The following is an 18963-nucleotide window of genomic DNA, read 5'->3' on the forward strand; positions in this document are numbered from 1 at the left end:
CCAAAATCTAAATTCCAATCTGAATGTATGGCCATTCTCTTGCATTTCAAAGATGATGAAAAAAAGAAAAAAGAAAATGCATGTTTTTTTGTTTGTATTATCTTTTACCAGAGCTAATGTGTTATATTCTCCTACAAAAATTTCACATTTCCACAAACTTCAAAGTGTTTCCTTTTAAATGGAATCAAGAATATGCATATCCTTGCTTCAGGTCCTGAGCTACAGGCAGTTAGATTTGGGTATGTCATTTTTGGCGAACATTGAAAAAAAGGGTTGGAGCCTTTAGAGGTTTTAAGTAAAATGCAGAAGCTCAGCTCAGCCCATCCATATAATGTCACAACAATGGTATGGTATGCTTCAGCAGTATGGAAAATATGCCAATTCATCTTAGTCTGAACTACATCTGCTTAGTGGGGCTATGCAAATCAGTTTGATGACTAACAAGGAGGAATATGTTATCTCACTAAATAACTTCCAGTTGCTTACATCACAGAACACTCTCAGTTGCTGGAAAATAACCATCCTTGGTATTTCTCTGTAAATTGGCACTCAAATTGGGCTTGGCATAACTCAATACCCAGTAAAGAGTAATGTGCAGATTGTCTATTTATTTTGTGAGGCCAATGTCGACTAAAACCTATTTGCAATGCTTGGGCTGTCTTTGGGGTTGCTTAGTTTTAATTTGACCCTAATGTCATCACAAGCAGTGCTGCCTAACCGAACATAATGAGGATTAATGCAGTATCAGATTGGAGTTTGTGCCTGGCTCAACGCTCTTCTACCATACCAATTCCACCTGCCCGCTATCAATTGCTCTCGTTGAACTTTAATCTGTATTCAAATCTACCTCAGTGCAGGAAACGTTAAATACCCAGTCTCAGAGGGAGAGATTACTTAGCGAGAGAGAGTGTGAGAGAGGGAGCGGGAGGAGATGGAGGAGGGAGAGAGAGGGTGGTAGATAAGGAAAGAGTAAGTAAGAGAGATCGAAAGAGAAAGAGAAGGGAGAAGAGAAAAAGGGAGAGCGAGAAAAAGAGAGAGGAAAATAAATAGAAGCGATAGAGAGAAGTGTCATGGAGGGATGAGAAAGATGCCATGAGAAACATTTGAGGAAAAACAGAAACTGGATGGAGAGAAACGGATAGAAAGAATGGGAGGAATTGGGAAAAGATAAATGAACACAGGACTGGGTAGAAGATTGTTCTGTCATCGAACGGTGCTTCTCTCCATGTATGTATTGGTGCTATATTTATCCTTATGTTGCCATGGAGAAGCAGCAACAGGAGAGATGGCAGCAATGCAATAGCAACCTCTGTGGGTCTAAGACCAAGGCAGAGGCTAGTAGAATAATAATAAAATACAGTTTGGACAACATTAGTGACCATACATTAGGTCATGTCTACTCTCAAAGTTAGAAATGTTTTAGCTATCAGATTTTGTAGTCTGAATTCCCTCACTGCCCAAGCAGTTAGATCAGTGGAGTAATAAGTACTTTTAAGTAAAATACTTTAAAGTACTACTTAAGTAGTTTTTTGTGGTATCTGTACTTTACTTTATTATTTTTAATTCTTAATTCCTAAAGAAATGAATGTACTTTTTACGCCATGCATTTTCCCTGACACCTGAAAGTACTCTTTACGTTTTGAATCATTAGAGGGACAGGAAAATGGTCCAATTCACACACTTATCAAGAGAACATCCCTGGTCAACCCTATTGCCTCTGATCTGGCGGACTCAAAGCACATGCTTTGTCTATAAATTGTCTGCATGTTGGAGTGTGCCCCTGGCTATCTGTAAATAAATAAGAAACTGGTTTGCTTAATATAAGGAATTTTAAATTATTTATACTTTACTTTTGGTACTTAAGTATTTAAATTACATTTACTTTTGATACTTAAGTATATTTAAAATCAAATACATTTTTACTTTTACCCAAGTGGAATTTTACTTGGTGACATTCACTTTTACTTGTCATTTTCTATTAAGGTGTCTTTACTTTTACTCAAGTATGACAATTGGTTACTTTTTCGACCACTGGATTAGATACTCATTAATCAAATTGGGGAGCTGTGACATCTACCGTAACGAGAGCTCCATATAGCTCTTCAGCTTGTCGTCCTAAAGACTAGAAATTAGTTAGCATTTTTTACCTCTGGTTCATTTGGCATTCCTATGAGGGAAATTAATGGGGTTCTGGGATATACACCAAAAATAACATCTGAGGTTAACAGGCTTAGGAGATCTTATATGTTTTGTTCTATGAGATAATGCCAGTCAGTTAACATGACCTTTATGAATTCTGAAGCCTTTATGTGCTCAAAATAAGTCAGTTGCTAACGAGTCGCTAACTGTTGGAGAAATGGAACTACAACATTAGTTGCAAAGTGTTTCATGTCACTGCACCGACCACGCATACTAGTATACGCTAAATTCCACCAAAAGTTAGTTAGCGTTTTTCTTATCAGCTCGAACGAAAAAGTAAGGATGGTGTATTGTTTTGCGCCAGGCTGCAACCATATCGATTTAGCGGGAAAGTGCTTGTTTTATTGGTTCCCGAACAATGTTGCACAAAGGAGACTTTGGGTCCGTCTGATAAGGCATGCAACCTGAGGTGTAGTTAAAAATGTTTTACATGTCAACACATTGTTAGAGTTTAACTTATTTTGATTACATAAATGCTTCAAAATTCACAAAACCTTATGTAAACTGATGAGATTATCTTGTACAACAAACGTATAAAATCTCCTAAACCTGAGTTTACCACAGACCTTATTTTTTCCATTAATCCAAAAACCTCCGTTAGTGACTACAAAAAGAAGCTATTACTATTGCTCTCTATTGCTGTGACATTTAATGGGATTATCACCAGCTGCTCTGCTTTCCATCCAACTCCACATCAACTAATACCAGCTGCCATACCAGCTAACTTCATTCTACTGATGAGAACAGTGAAGAAATTGTAGACCAACAACTTATAATGAGCATCCTCGTTGTACCATAACCTTTTATCAACCCACTGGTATCATTTACCGTGCATTCGTAAAGTATTCAGAATCCTATAAATTTTCCACATTTTGTTACGTTACAGCCTTATTCTTAAAGGTATCCTCATCCTCATCAATCTACACATAATACCCCATAATGACAAAGCAAAAACAGGTTGTATTTTGTCTTGCAAATGTATAAAATAGAAATAACAGAAAAATACATTTACATAAGAATTCAGACCCTTTACTCAGTACTTTGTTGAGGCACCTTTGGCAGCGATTAGAGCCTTCAGTCTTCTTGGGTATGACGCTACAAGCTTGGCACACCTGTATTTGGGGAGTTTCTCATATTATTCTCTGCAGATCCTCTCAAGCGCTGTCAGGTTAAATGGGGAGCATTGCTGCACAGCTATTTTCAGGTCTCTCCAGAGATGTGAGATCGGGTTCAAGTCCGGGCTCTGGCTGGGCCACTCAAGGACATTCAGATGCTTGTCCCGAACCCACTCCTGCATTGTCTTGGCTGTGTGCTTAGGGTCATTGTCCTGTTGGAAGGTTAACAGTTGCCCCAGTCTGAGGTCCTGCGAGTTCTGGAGCAGGTTTTCATCAAGGATCTCTCTGTACTTTGCTCCATTCATTTTTGCCTCGATCCTGACTAGACTCACAGTCCCTGCCGCTGACAAACATCCCCACAGCATGATGCTGCCACCACCATGCTTCACCGTAGGGATGGTTCCAGGTTTCGTCCAGATGTGACACTTGGCATTCAGGCCAAAGAGTTTAATGTTGATTTCATAAGACCAGAAAATCTTGTTTCTCATGGTCTGAGAGTCTTTAGGTGCCTTTAGGCAAACTCCAAGCGGGCTGTCATGTGCCTTTTACTGAGGAGTGGCTTCCGTCTGGCCACTGTACATAAAGGCCTGATTAGTAGAGTGCTGCAGAGATGGTTGTCCTTCTGGAAGGTTCTCCGATCTCCACAGAGGAACTCTGGAGCTCTTTCAGAGTGACCATCAGGTTCTTGGTCACCTCCCTGACCAAGGCCCTTCTCCCCCGATTGCTCAGTTGGCCGGGTGGCGAGCTCTAGGAAGAGTCTTGGTGGTTCCAGACTTCTTCCATTTAAGAATGATGGAGGACACTGTGTTCTTGGGGACCTTCCATGCTGCAGAAATCTTTTGGTACACTTGCCCAGATCTGTGCCTCAAAACATTCCTGTTTTGGAGTTATACGGACAATTCCTTTGACCTATGGACATGTGTGTCACTTTCCCAATCACGTCCAATCAATTGAATTTACCACAGGTGGACTCCAATCAAGTTGTAGAAATATCTCAAGAATGATCAATGGAAACAGGATGCACCAGAGTTCTATTACGAGTCTCATAGCAAAGGGTCTGAATACTTATGTAAATAAGGTATTTTTGTTGATTTTTTTGCTTTGTTATTATGGGTTATTGTGTGTAGGTTGCTGAGGAATTACTTTTTCAAATCCATGTTAGATTAAGGCTGTAATGTAACAAAATATGTAAAAAGTAAAGTGGTCTGAATAATTTCCGTATGTATGTCATAACCGTTTTATGTTGATTTCGCGCAACTGGCCCTTAATTTCCTTTTTTCATACTTTTAGTGCCTTTTTGCTCCAGCAGTCCTATATTCCTACACATACACAGCCTCTCTAAATGTACACCACTGAAATGCTCCTGATTCAGGCAGGTAAAACCAACAAAGAGTGAGGGTGGAGGATGGGAGAAAGGTTGAGAGTGGGAGAGGGGGTACAGTATTGTCCACATCTCAGTCTGTGTGAGTGAGAGGGGGTTAGGTGCTCCTTGTGTGGGTGTGAGGCTAGGGGCCAGGTCTGGGTGTAGGGGTGGCAGGAGTCATACAGGCCCCACTGTCAGCCCCTTCAGAGGCATGCTGGTGGTGTTCTCGGTGGGCAGGACCAGGGGATTGCCATGGGCAGAGACGAGGTGGGGGGCTTTGGCCAGACTGGCGTAAGGCAGATGGCAGTCCATGTGCAGGAACGGGGGGTAGTGCTGCCGGTAGCAGATGTAGGCAAAGAGCAGGCCGATCACCCCTCCAACAAAGGCATCTGGGGAATAATAATAATATATTAATAATGTACATATGCTACTTACCGTAGCAGATGTTTTTTTCCAAAAGCAAGTTACAGTATCGTGAGTGCATACATTTTCTGTATGTCTATGTGAGTGATATCCACAACAGTTAGTGCCACACTCCTACCAAATGAGCCACACTCTACCACACACAGGAGTATTGCTAGATTGCACTCAGGTCTCAGAAATCTACCGTAGGAAATACATGTGGGTACTTAGTTATTTATACAGTGGATGAATCATTGATGATTTACTTAATTAATTATGTTTATATTGGAAATGTCAGCTAATTTAGTTTAATCAGTTGCTCTTGTGAACGTTGTGCTAAGATCGGTTGAACTTTGGGCTGATGTCACTACTGGGCCTAGCTGAGTCTCAACATGTCCCTGGCTTGGACAGACCATCTGTCACTTTGTCACTATAGCTGAGACCAAAATTATTTCCTAGTCATGATCAATGTTTGAAAATAAGTGCTAAATTGTAATGTTGATTTGTGATCCAATAAAAACAATTGTTCACAAACAAATACATTGTAATGTTGTAGAGAGAATGAATAACTAATGCATTAGTTAGACTGGCTGAACTAGACTCAAAAAGATTTTGGAAACAATTATTTATCTATCCAGCTGGATAAAATTAAGTTAACACCTGCACCATAAATAGTTTAACTATACAGTCGAGATGGATGACTATTCTAAAAGTAGGGATACTACAAACTAATCATGTGGAGGCTCTGTCACTGAGCTGGTGATTTGAAATGCATCATAATATGTACAGAGTCATCTAAATGTTGATGGTGTTAATGCTTCAGTATGGGTCCCTTCTCCAATGCTGGAGCTGAACCCAGGCATTTACAAAGGACCCGGGGGGCTACAGCATCCCTTAATGGGGAAGAGTGCATGATGTTATCCACGCAGCCTGTTCACAGAGCAGGGTAATAGGAGATTTTTTTTTCTTCCTGCTTTAGAAAATGTACATAAAAAAGGTGTAATATTCTTCCTGGGGGTGTACAGTATATGAACAGATTTGAATAAGATTTAATGTTGCTAAAACGCTGTCAGTTCCACTTTAATGTAGTGTTTTTGCAGATTGTATTATACTGTAGTATTTCTGGACAAATATGCTGCAGTATTTACTGTAGTTTTTTGCAGACTGTAGTATACTGTATTTTTATTGCAGAAATTACTTTAGTATTTACATTTACATTACATTTAAGTCATTTAGCAGATGCTCTTATCCAGAGCGACTTACAAATTGGTGCATTCACCTTAAGATATCCAGTGGAACAACCACTTTACAATAGTGCATCTAAATCTTTCGGGGGGGGGGGGGGTAGAAGGATTACTTTATCCTTAAAGAGGTGGTGTTTCAGGTGTCTCCGGAAGGTGGTGATTGACTCCGCTGTCCTGGCGTCGTGAGGGAGCTTGTTCAACCATTGGGGTGCCAGAGCAGCGAACAGTTTTGACTGGGCTGAGCGGGAGCTGTGCTTCTTCAGAGGTAGGGAGGCGAGCAGGCCAGAGGTGGATGAACGCAGTGCCCTTGTTTGGGTGTAGGGCCTGATCAGAGCCTGAAGGTACGGAGGTGGCGTTCCCCTCACAGCTCCGTAGGCAAGCAGCATGAACTTGTAGCGGATGCGAGCTTCAACTGGAAGCCAGTGGAGAGAGCGGAGGAGCGGGGTGACGTGAGAGAACTTGGGAAGGTTGAACACCAGACGGGCTGCGGCGTTCTGGATGAGTTGTAGGGGTTTAATGGCACAGGCAGGGAGCCCAGCCAACAGCGAGTTCCAGTAATCCAGACGGGAGATGACAAGTGCCTGGACTAGGACCTGCGCCGCTTCCTGTGTGAGGCAGGGTCGTACTCTGCGAATGTTGTAGAGCATGAACCTACAGGATCGGGTCACCGCCTTGATGTTAGTGGAGAACGACAGGGTGTTGTCCAGGGTCACGCCAAGGTTCTTAGCACTCTGGGAGGAGGACACAAGGGAGTTGTCAACCGTGATGGCGAGATCATGGAACGGGCAGTCCTTCCCTGGGAGGAGGAGAAGCTCCGTCTTGCCGAGGTTCAGCTTGAGGTGGTGAGCCGTCATCCACACTGATATGTCTGCCAGACATGCAGAGATGCGATTCGCCACCTGGTTATCAGAAGGGGGAAAGGAGAAGATTAATTGTGTGTCGTCTGCGTAGCAATGATAGGAGAGACCATGTGAGGATATGTCCGAGCCAAGTGACTTGGTGTATAGTGAGAATAGGAGAGGGCCTAGAACAGAGCCCTGGGGGACACCAGTGGTGAGAGCACGTGGTGCGGAGACAGATTCTCGCCACGCCACCTGGTAGGAGCGACCTGTCAGGTAGGACGCAATCCAAGCGTGGGCCACGCCGGAGATGCCCAGCTCGGAGAGGGTGGAGAGGAGGATCTGATGGTTCACGGTATCAAAGGCAGCAGATAGGTCTAGAAGGATGAGAGCAGAGGAGAGAGAGTTAGCTTTAGCAGTGCGGAGAGCCTCCGTGACACAGAGAAGAGCAGTCTCAGTTGAATGCCCAGTCTTGAAACCTGACTGATTAGGATCAAGAGAGAGAGATAGCAGGAGAGCTGGCCAAGGACGGCACGTTCAAGAGTTTTGGAGAGAAAAGAAAGAAGGGATACTGGTCTGTAGTTGTTGATATCGGAGGGATCGAGTGTAGGTTTTTTCAGAAGGGGTGCGACTCTCGCTCTCTTGAAGACGGAAGGGACGTAGCCAGCGGTCAAGGATGAGTTGATGAGCGAGGTGAGGTAGGGGAGAAGGTCTCCGGAAATGGTCTGGAGAAGAGAGGAGGGGATAGGGTCAAGTGGGCAGGTTGTTGGGCGGCCGGCCGTCACGAGACGCGATATGAGCAATGTGAGCAGGACCAGCGGTGTCGTTTGGCTTAGCAAACGAGGATCGGATGTCATCAGCCGTCTTTTCAAAATGGTTGACGAAGTCATCCGCAGAGAGAGAGGAGGAGGGGGAGGGGGAGGAGGATTCAGGAGGGAGGAGAAGGTAGCAAAGAGCTTCCTAGGGTTAGAGGCAGATGCTTGGAATTTAGAGTGGTAGAAAGTGGCTTTAGCAGCAGAGACAGAAGAGGAAAATGTAGAGAGGAGGGCGTGAAAGGATGCCAGGTCCGCAGGGAGGCGAGTTTTCCTCCATTTCCGCTCGGCTGCCCGGAGCCCTGTTCTGTGAGCTCGCAGTGAGTCGTCGAGCCACGGCGCAGGAGTGGAGGACCGAGCCGGCCTGGAGGATAGGGGACAGAGAAAATCGAAGGATGCAGAGAGGGAGGAGAGGAGGGTTGAGGAGGCAGAATCAGGAGATAGGTTGGAGAAGGTTTGAGCAGAGGGAAGAGATGATAGGATGGAAGAGGAGAGAGTAGCGGGAGAGAGAGCGAAGGTTGGGACGGCGCAATACCATCCGAGTAGGGGCAGAGTGAGAAGTGTTGGATGAGAGCGAGAGGGAAAAGGATACAAGGTAGTGGTCGGAGACTTGGAGGGGAGTTGCAATGAGATTAGTGGAAGAACAGCATCTAGTAAAGATGAGGTCAAGCGTATTGCCTGCCTTGTGAGTAGGGGGGGAAGGTGAGAGGCTGAGGTCAAAGGAGGAGAGGAGTGGAAAGAAGGAGGCAGAGAGGAATGAGTCAGAGGTAGACGTGGGGAGGTTAAAGTCACCCAGAACTGTGAGAGGTGAGCCATCCTCAGGGAAGGAACTTATCAAGGCATCAAGCTCATTGATGAACTCTCCAAGGGAACCTGGAGGGCGATAAATGATAAGGATATTAAGCTTGAAAGGGCTGGTAACTGTGACAGCATGGAATTCAAATGAGGAGATAGACAGATGGGTCAGGGGAGAAAGAGAGAATGTCCACTTGGGAGAGATGAGGATTCCAGTGCCACCACCCCGCTGGCTTGATGCTCTAGGGGTATGCGAGAACACGTAGGCAGACGAGGAGAGAGCAGTAGGAGTAGCAGTGTTATCTGTGGTAATCCATGTTTCCGTCAGCGCCAGGAAGTCTAGGGACTGGAGGGTAGCATAGGCTGAGTTGAACTCAGCCTTGTTGGCCGCAGACCGGCAGTTCCAGAGGCTGCCGGAGACCTGGAACTCCACGTGGGTCGTGCGCGCTGGGACCACCAGGTTAGAGTGGCAGCGGCCACGCGGTGTGAAGCGTTTGTATGGCCTGTGCAGAGGGGAGAGAACAGGGATAGCCAGACACATAGTTGACAAGCTACAGAAGAGGCTACGCTAATGCAAAGGAGATTGGAATGACAAGTGGACTACGCGTCTCGAATGTTCAGAAAGTTAAGCTTACGTTGCGAAAATCTTATTGACTAAAGTGACGAAAATGCTAGCTAACTAACACAACACTACACTAATCAAGTCGTTCCGTTGTAATGTAATAGTTTCTACAGTGCTGCTAGTCGGTAGAGGTTGGCTATTATACAAAAGCAACTTTGTAGCTAGCTAACATAACACTAATCAAGACGTTCCTTTGTAATGTATTTAGTTTCTACAATGCTGCTCGTCGGTAATAGTTGGCTGGGTATGGAACAATGGCGTCGCGGGGGACGGAAATAGCTGGCTAGCTAACCTAGCTAACCTAGATAGCCTCGATAATTACTAAACTACACAATTATCAAGCTATGACAAAGACAGCTATGTAGCTAGCTAGCTAACACTGCACTAGTCAAATCGTTCCGTTGTAATGTAATAGTTTCTACAGTGCTGCTAGTCGGTAGAGGTTGGCTATTATACAAAAGCAACTTTGTAGCTAGCTAACATAACAACACTAATCAAGACGTTCCTTTGTAACGTATTTAGTTTCTACAATGCTGCTCGTCGGTAATAGTTGGCTGGGTATGTAACAATGGCGTCGCGGGGGACGGAAATAGCTGGCTAGCTAACCTAGCTATTACTAAACTACACAATTATCATGCTATGACAAAGACAGCTATGTAGCTAGCTAGCTAACACTGCACTAGTCAAATCGAATTTCTTCATGTGGGCATAATGATTTACAGATAGGGTTTTGGTTCCTAACTAAACCTACGCAGACTGATTTAATTTTGGATTGGAGATGTTTAACCTCTTGACGGTCGCCTAGGATAGGGGGCGCCACAGCGCATTTTGAAAAAGAATCGTGCCCATTTTAAACGGCCTACTACTCAAACTCAGAAGCTAGGATGTGCATATAAGTAATACTTGTGGATAGAAAACACCCTAACGTTTCTAAAACTGTTTGAATGGTGTCTGTGATTATAACAGAACTCATATGGCAGTCAAAACCCCGAGACAGATCGAAACAGGAAGTGGAATTCTGAAATCCGGACTCAACTTCATCACGTTGCCTATTAATCACACCGTGAGCTATGGTTCATTGAGCACTTCCTATTGCTTCCACTAGATGTCCCCAGTCTTTACAAAGTGATTTGAGCCTTCTACTGTAAAACTGACAGAATGACACTCTGTGGAACGTGGTCACACGGAGAGGGCCATCACCATTATGACGCCGGCGCCCCTAGCTACCCTCCCCTTTCGAAACGTTTTGAAAGACAATGCAATCGTCCCCCTCAAATCTTATTGGAGCTCTAGTTGAACAAGGCCCTACAGATTTATATTATACAACGTTTGACATGTTTGAACAAACCTAAATAAGAAAAAAGTGCATTTTGTTGAAAGAGTAGCCCCGCGCATGTCGGAACTTTTGGTGCAGCCTTCAGAATGCGCTAACAACAACAAGCTAATGGAACATAAAGGATGAACTTTTTCGAACGAAAATACATTTGTTGTGGACCTGGGATTCCTGGAAGTGCCTAAGGATGAAGATAATCAAAGGTAAGGGATTATTGACAATAGTATACAAGACTAGATTTGATATGCGATTGTTCCAAGATGGCGCTGACCAGTATTGCTAGCCTATTGTTCTGAGTATCGCATCCCCTTTTATCGCAAAGTGTGATTACCCAGTAAAGTTATTTTTAAATCTGGCATTACAGGTGCTTTCAAGAGATATTCATCTATAAATCTTAGAATGACAATATTACATTTTAAAAATGTTTTCGAATAGTAATTTAGTAAATTGTAGCGCTGTTTCATCGGATGCATTTGAGGGAAAATAGTTAGTCAACGTTACGCACCGATGTAAAATGCTGTTTTTATATATAAATATGAACTTTATCGAACAAAAGAATGCATGTATTGTGTAACATGATGTCCTAGGTGTGTCATCTGATGAAGATTGTCAAAGGTTAGTGCTGCATTTAGCTGTTTTTTGGTTATTTGTGATGCATGTGGTTGGTCGGAAAATGGCTATGTGGCTACTTTTACGATATACTTCTCTAACATAATCTAATGTTTTGCTTTTGCTGTAAAGCCTTTTTGAAATCAGACAACGTGGTTCGATTCAGGAGAGGAGTATCTATAAAACGATATAATTTGAAAAAAAAATTGAAAAAAATTTTTTTTTACATTTTGTTATGCTAATGGCGATAGGATTTTTACTGGGCAGTTACTATGCAGGAGTAGTAACCAGATTCAATCGGGTACGTTTTTTATCCGGCCGTGCAAATACTGCCCCCTATCCCCAACAGGTTTAAGAGCAGTTGGAGGCCATGGAAGGAGAGTTGTATGGCATTGAATCTCATCTGGAGGTTAGTTAACCTGTTGTGGTATAGGGGGCAGTATTTTCACGGCCGGTTAAAAAACGTACCCAATTTAATCTGGTTACTACTCCTGCCCAGAAATAGAATATGCATATAATTTGTAGATTTGGATAGAAAACACTCTAAAGTTTCTAAAACTGTTTGAATGGTGTCTGTGAGTATAACAGAACTCTTATGGCAGGCCAAAACCTGAGAAGATTCCATGCAGGAAGTGCCCTGTCTGACAATTTGTTGTCCTTCTGTTGCATCTCTATTGACATTACAGCATCTGTGCTGTAACGTGACACTTTCTAAGGCTTCCATTGTCTCTCTAAAGCCGCCAGAAAGTGGAATGGGGTGTCTGCTGTCTCTGGGCAAAGTGTAGGAGCAGAGTTTATAAGTGGTCAGCCTGGGGACAGTGAGACTGGAGATGCGCGTTCACGAGACTTCTCCATTTTTTTCTTTCAGTCTTTGAATGAATACAACGTTGCCCGGTTGGAATATTATCGCTATTTTATGAGAAAAGTAGCATAAAAATTTATTTTTAACAGCGTTTGACATGCTTCTAAGTACGGTAATGGAATATTTCTAATTTTTTTGTCACGAAATGCGCTCGCGCATTACCCTTCGGATAGTGACCTGAACGCACGAACAAAACGGCGGTATTTGGATATAACTATGGATTATTTGGAACCAAAACAACATTTGTTGTTGAAGTAGAAGTCCTGGGAGTGCATTCTGATGAAGAACAGCAAAGGTAATCCAATTTTTCTTATAGTAATTCTGAGTTTAGTTTGTCCCAAACTTGGTGGGTGTCAAATTAGCTAGTCGTGATGGCTGAGTTAGGCACTCAGAATATTGCAAAATGTGCTTCCGCCGAAAAGCTATTTTAAAATCGGACATAGCGATTGCATAAAGGAGTTCTGTATCTATAATTCTTAAAATAATTGTTATGTATTTTGTCAACGTTTATCGTGAGTAATTTAGTAAATTCACCGGAAGTTTTCGGTGGGTATGCTAGTTCTGAACATCACATGCTAATGTAAAAAGCTGTTTTTTGATATAAATATGAACTTGATTGAACAAAACATGCATGTATTGTATAACATAATGTCCTAGGAGTGTCATCTGATGAAGATCATCAAAGGTTAGTGCTGCATTTAGCTGTGTTTTGGGTATTTGTGATGCATGCTAGTTGCTTGGAAATGGCTGTGTGGTTTTTTGTGTCTATGTACTCTCCTAACATAATCTAATGTGTTGCTTTCGCTGTAAAGCCGTTTGGAAATCGGACAACGTGGTTCGATTCAGGCGAAGTGTATCTATAAAATGGTGTAAAATAGTCCTATATTTGAGAACTTTGAATTATGACATTTTGTGGTTTTAAATTTGGCGCTCTGATTTGTCACTGGCTGTTGAATAGTGTGGGATGATTTCGACCCACCTCCCCTAGAGAGGTCAACCTGTTATGGATAGGGGGCAGTATTTTCACGGCCGGATAAAAAACGTACCCGATTTAATCAGATTATTACTCCTGCCCAGAAACTAGAATATGCATATAATTATTAGCTTTGGATAGAAAACACTCCAAAGTTTCTAAAACTGTTTGAATGGTGTCTTCCTATTTGGAAGATTCCTGGATTAGTTGAAAACCAGGGAATTTGGGGATAGTTAAAGGAATATTGCAAAAGTAATTCCCGCACATTGGATAATAAAGTTGACTGAATTCAACAGCCTGTAAGTCACATGGTCAGAAAAAAACTCCTGGACCTAAATGGTTTATCTGCTGGTTAATTTGGATGTGGCGTGACTGTGACAGACCTTGCCAGTGGTGTTTGTAGTCGCAGGTGCGGGACAGGGCGATCATCACAGCACTGTAAAGGGGCAGCAACATAGCACACAGACGCCAGCTGCGCCCGCGGCCCTGGTCCGTGAAGCAATGCAGCTTCCCAGCCAGGTAGAAGGAGGTGAAGCCCAAGCCAGAGAATGCAACTGAGGGATTGGGGGAGACAGGGAGACGGAGATGGGGAGTGCAAAGAAGAGAGAGAGAGAACAAACAGCAAAAACATATTCATGATCAAGTACAAATCTTAGAATTAGCTATAAAAGACTACCAGAACCCATTGGATTCTCCAATTACATTGAATGAACTACAGGACAAAATACAAACCTCCAACCCCAAAAGGCCTGTAGTGTTGATGGTATCCTAAATGAAATGATGAAATATACAGACAACAAATTCCAATTGGCAAAACATCAACTCTTTAACACCATTCTTAGCTCTGGCATCTTCCCCAATATTTGGAACCAAGGACTGACAGACCACATATTCACCCTGCACACCCTAATTGACAAACAAACAAATCAAAACAAATGCAAAGTCTTCTCATGCTTTGTTGATTTCAAAAAAGCTTTCGACTCAATTTGGCATGAAGGTCTGCTACACAAATTGATGGAAAGTTGTGTTGTGGGAAAAATATATGACTCTATAAAATCCATGTACACAAACAACAAATGTGTGGTTAAAATTGACAAAAAACACACACCTTTCTATCCACAGGGCTGTGGGGTGAGACAGGGATGCAGCTTAAGCCCCGCCCTCTTCAACATGTATATCAACGAATTTGCGAGAGCAACAGAACAGTCTGCGCAACCTGGTCTCACCCTACTAGAAAGTCAAATGTCGACTATTTGCTGATGATCTGGCGCTTCTGTCCCCAACCAAGAAGGGCCTAAAGCAGCACCTAGATCTGCTGCACAGATTCTGTCAGACCTGGACGCTGACAGTAAATCTCAGCAAGACAAAAATACTGGTGTTCCAAAAACATTGCCAGGACCACAAATACAAATGTAATCTAGATACCATTGCCCTAGAGCACACAAGAAACGATACATACCTCAGCCTAAATATAAGGTAACTTCTAAAAAGCTGTGAACGATCTGAGAGACAAGGCACGAAGGGCCTTCTATGCCATCATAAGGAACATAAAATTTGATATACCAATTAGGATCTGGCAAAAAATATTTTATAACCTAGCAAAAAAGAAACGTCCCGTTTTCAGGACCCTGTATTTCAAAGATAATTCATAAAAATCCAAATAACTTCACAGATCTGCATTGTAAAGGGTTTAAACACTGTTTCCCATGCTTGTTCAATGAACATAAACAATTAATGAACATGCACCTGTGGAACGGTCGTTAAGACACTTACAGCTTACAGACGGTAGGCAATTAAGGTCACCGTTATGAAAACTTAGGACACTAAAAAGGCCTTTTGACTGACTCTGAAAAACAACAAAAGAAAGATGCCCAGGGTCCCTGCTCATCTGCGTGAACGTGCCTTAGGCATGCTGCAAGGAGGCATGAGGACAGCAGATGTGGCCAGGGCAATAAATTGCAATGTCTGTACTGTGATACGCCTAAGACAGCGCTACAGGGAGACAGGACGGACAGCTGATAATCCTTGCAGTGGCAGACCACGTGTAACAACACCTGCACAGGATCGGCACATTCAAACATTATACCTGCGGGACAGGTACAGGATGGCAACAACAACTGCCCGAGTTACACCAGGAATGCACAATCCCACCATCAGTGCTGACTGTTCGCAATAGGCTGAGAGAGGCTGGACTGAGGGCTTGTAGGCCTGTTGTAAGGCAGGTCCTCACCAGACATCACCGGCAACAACGTCGCCTATGGGCACAAACCCACCATCGCTGGACCAGACAGGACTGGCAAAAAGTGCCCTTCACGGATGAGTTGCGGTTTTGTCTCACCAGGGGTGATGGTCGGATTTGCGTTTATCGTCGAAGGAATAAGCATTACACCGAGGTCTGTACTCTGGAGCGGGATCGATTTGGAGATGGAGGGTCCATCATGGTCTGGGGCAGTGTGTCACAGCATCATCGGACTGAGCTTGTTGTCATTACAGGCAATCTCAACGCTGTGCGTTACAGGGAAGACATCATGTGGTACCCTTCCTGCAGGCTCATCCTGACATGACCCTCCAGCATGACAATGCCACCAGCCATACTGCTCATTCTGTGCGTGATTTCCTGCAAGACAGGAATGTCAGTGTTCTGCCATGGCCAGCGAAGAGCCCGGAACTCAATCCCATTGAGCATGTCTGTGACCTGTTGGATCGGAGGGTGAGGGCTAGGGCCACTACCCCCAGAAATGTCTGGGAACTTGGTGGAAGTGTGGGGTAACATCTCACAGTAAGAATTGGCAAATATGGTGCAGTCCATTGAGGAGGAGATGCAAAACAATGCCGTCGGAGGAGAGGGTGCTGGAGCGGTGTTCTAGTGAAGCTTCGGATGCGCGCACACAACCCACCGCTTCTGAGTATATTACTCGCTAATGTCCAGTTGTTAACCTCTCTAGGGTAGGGGGCAGTATTTTCACATCCGGATAAAAAACGTACCCGATTTAATCTGGTTATTACTACTGCCCAGAAACTAGAATATGCATATAATTGTTTGATTTGGATAGAAAACACCCTACAGGTTCTAAAACGGTTTGAATGGTGTCTGTGAGTATAACAGAACTCATATGGCAGGCCAAAACCTGAGAAGATTCTGTACAGGAAGTGCCCTCTCTGACAAGATCTTGTTCTTCTTGTCTCTGTTTATTGAAGACTGAGGATCTTTGCTGTAACGTGACACTTCCTACAGCTCCCATAGGCTCTCAGAGCCCGGGAAAAAGCTGAATGATGTCATTCCAGCCCCAGGCTGAAACACATTTGCGCTACCCAGTAACTACAATATGCATATACTTATTATATATGGATAGAAAACACCCTAAAGTTTCAAAAACTGTTTGAATGGTGTCTGTGAGTATAACAGAACTCATTTGGCAGGCAAAACCCTGAGACAGATTCTGACAGGAAGTGGATACCTGATGTGTTGAATTGACTTTAAGCCTATACCATTGAAAAACAAAGGGGGTGAGGAATGTTTTGGCACTTCCTATTGCTTCCACAAGATGTCCCCAGCCTTTACAAAGTGTTTTGAGTCTTCTACAGTGAGATCCGACCGAATAAGAGCCTTGGAACTGTGATGGCCCATTAGACACCTTGCGCGCGAGTTGATGGTGGGTACTCTCATTCCGAAACGTTTTAAAAGAGAACCCAATGGTCCGCCTTGAATTTTATTCATGTTCTGGTTAAAAAAGGCCCTAATGATTTATGCGATACAACGTTTGACATGTTTGAACGAACGTAAATATATTTTTTCCGTTCGTGATGTGAAGTGAAGTCCGGCTGGCTTAGATCATGTGCTAACAACACGGAGGTTTTTGGACATAAATGATGAGCTTTTTTGAACAAAACTACATTCGTTATGGACCTGGGATTCTTTGGAAGTGACATCTGATGAAGAGAATCAAAGGTAATGGATTATTTACATAGTATTTTCGATTTTAGATCTCTCCAACATGGCGGTTAGTCTGTATCGCAATGCGTATTTTTCTGGGCGCAGTGCTCAGATTATTGCAACGTGTGATTTCCCAGTAAGGTTAATTTTAAATCTGGCAAGTCCATTGCGTTCAAGAGATGTAAATCTATAAATCTTTGAATGACAATATAATATTTTACCAATGTTTTCTAATATTAATTAATTATTTTGTTGTCATGACTTGACTGCCGGTATTGGAGGGAAACGATTTCCTGAACATCAACGCCATAGTAAAACGCTGTTTTTAGATATAAATATGAACTTGATAGAACTAAAAATGCATGCATTGTCTAACATAATGTCCTAGGAGTGTCATCTGATGGAGATTGTAAAAGGTTAGTGCATAATTTTAGCTGATTTTATGGTTTTGGTGACGCCTGTCTTTTAATCGACAATGCATTACACACAGCTATTGTCAATGTACTCTCCTAACATAACCTAACTTTATGCTTTCCCCGTAAAACCTTTTTGAAATCGGAAAACGTGGTTAGATTAAGGAGATGTTTATCTTTCAAAGGCTGTAAGTTAGTTGTATGTTTGAGAAATTTGAATTTTTACATTTATTTGGTTTCAAATTTGCCGCTCTTGAAATGCACCTGCTGTTGATAGGGTGCGCCACGGGTGGCACGCTAACGTCCCACATAGCCCCAAGAAGTAGACCTCAGCTTAATCTGGTAATGAATGGTATGGCTGTTGAACAAGTTGAGGAGACTAAATTACTTGGCGTTAACTGTCATGGTCAAAAAACAGATTAAATCGTTGCAAAGATGGGGAGAGGTCTAGCCGTAATAAAGAGATACTTTGTTTTTTTGACACCACAATCCAAAAAGCAAATTCTGCAGTTTCTAGTTTTGTCTAATCTTGATTATTGTCCAGTCGTGTAGTCCAGTGCTACAAGGAAAGACCTACTTAAGCTGCAGCTGGCCCAGAACAGAGCGACACGTTTTACTCTTAGTTGTAATCAGAGGGCTAATATTAATACTATGCGCGCCAGTCTCTCTTGGCTAAGAGTTGAGGAGAGTGACTGCATCACTTATTTTTATAAGAAATATTGTGTTGAAAGTCCCAAATTGTTTGCATAGTCAACTTACACACAGCTCTGACACACACACTTATCCCACCAGACATGCCACCAGGGGTCTTGTCATAGCCCCCAATTACAAAACAAATTCAAGAAAACGTACAGTATTATATAGATCCTTTATTGCATGGAACTTCCTTCCATCTCATATTGCTCAAATAAACAGCAATCTTGGTTTCAAAAAACAGATAGAGCAACACCTCGCGGCAGAACGTCTCTCCCCTATTTGACCTAGATAGTTTGCGGGTATGCATTGATATGTATGCTACGTGTGCCTTTTTAAAAATGTATGTAGTTCTTTCCTTAAGCTGTTCTTGTCTAATGATGTTCTGTATTATGTCATTCTGTATTAAGTTTCATGTTTTGTGTGGACCCCAGGAAGAGTATCTGCTGCTTTTGCAACAGCTAATGGGGATCCTTGTAAAATAGAAAATACCAAATCTTCAGGTAGCTAATGAAGCATGTTCAATGTTAGCTAGCTAACATTAGACTATAACTAGTCAAACAAATGGCTCTGAGATACGAAAAATAAGATCATACACGCAACATTAGCTAGCAAGCCAGCCAGCCAACATTAGCTACCTAGCTAATAGCACACTTTAATTTGAAATGAAAATACTTTGTCAAAATTAGAAACATGTAATATCTAAAAATGTAGCTAGCTAGACTATCTTACCCGTGGTCTGAAATCGGAGTAGA

The 18963-nt window shown here is 42.8% G+C and overlaps 1 protein-coding gene across 1 annotated transcript in view; it reads right to left on the reverse strand.

Annotated features, from left to right (window-relative positions):
* Positions 1–4495: 4495 nt before the first annotated feature.
* LOC115193479 (phospholipid phosphatase 4-like) overlaps positions 4496–18963 on the reverse strand; it is an 80959-nt gene continuing 66491 nt past the window's right edge. Inside the window, exons 6-7 of the mRNA XM_029752162.1 lie at positions 13552–13722; positions 4496–5066 (exon numbers count right to left, since the gene is read on the reverse strand). Coding sequence (XP_029608022.1) covers positions 4855–5066; positions 13552–13722 — 383 coding nt within the window. The 3' untranslated portion in view covers positions 4496–4854. The remainder of the gene's footprint in view (positions 5067–13551; positions 13723–18963) is intronic.

Source organism: Salmo trutta, chromosome 5 (assembly GCF_901001165.1).
Source record: "Salmo trutta chromosome 5, fSalTru1.1, whole genome shotgun sequence".
In the NCBI taxonomy this organism is placed as follows: Eukaryota; Metazoa; Chordata; class Actinopteri; order Salmoniformes; family Salmonidae; genus Salmo; species Salmo trutta.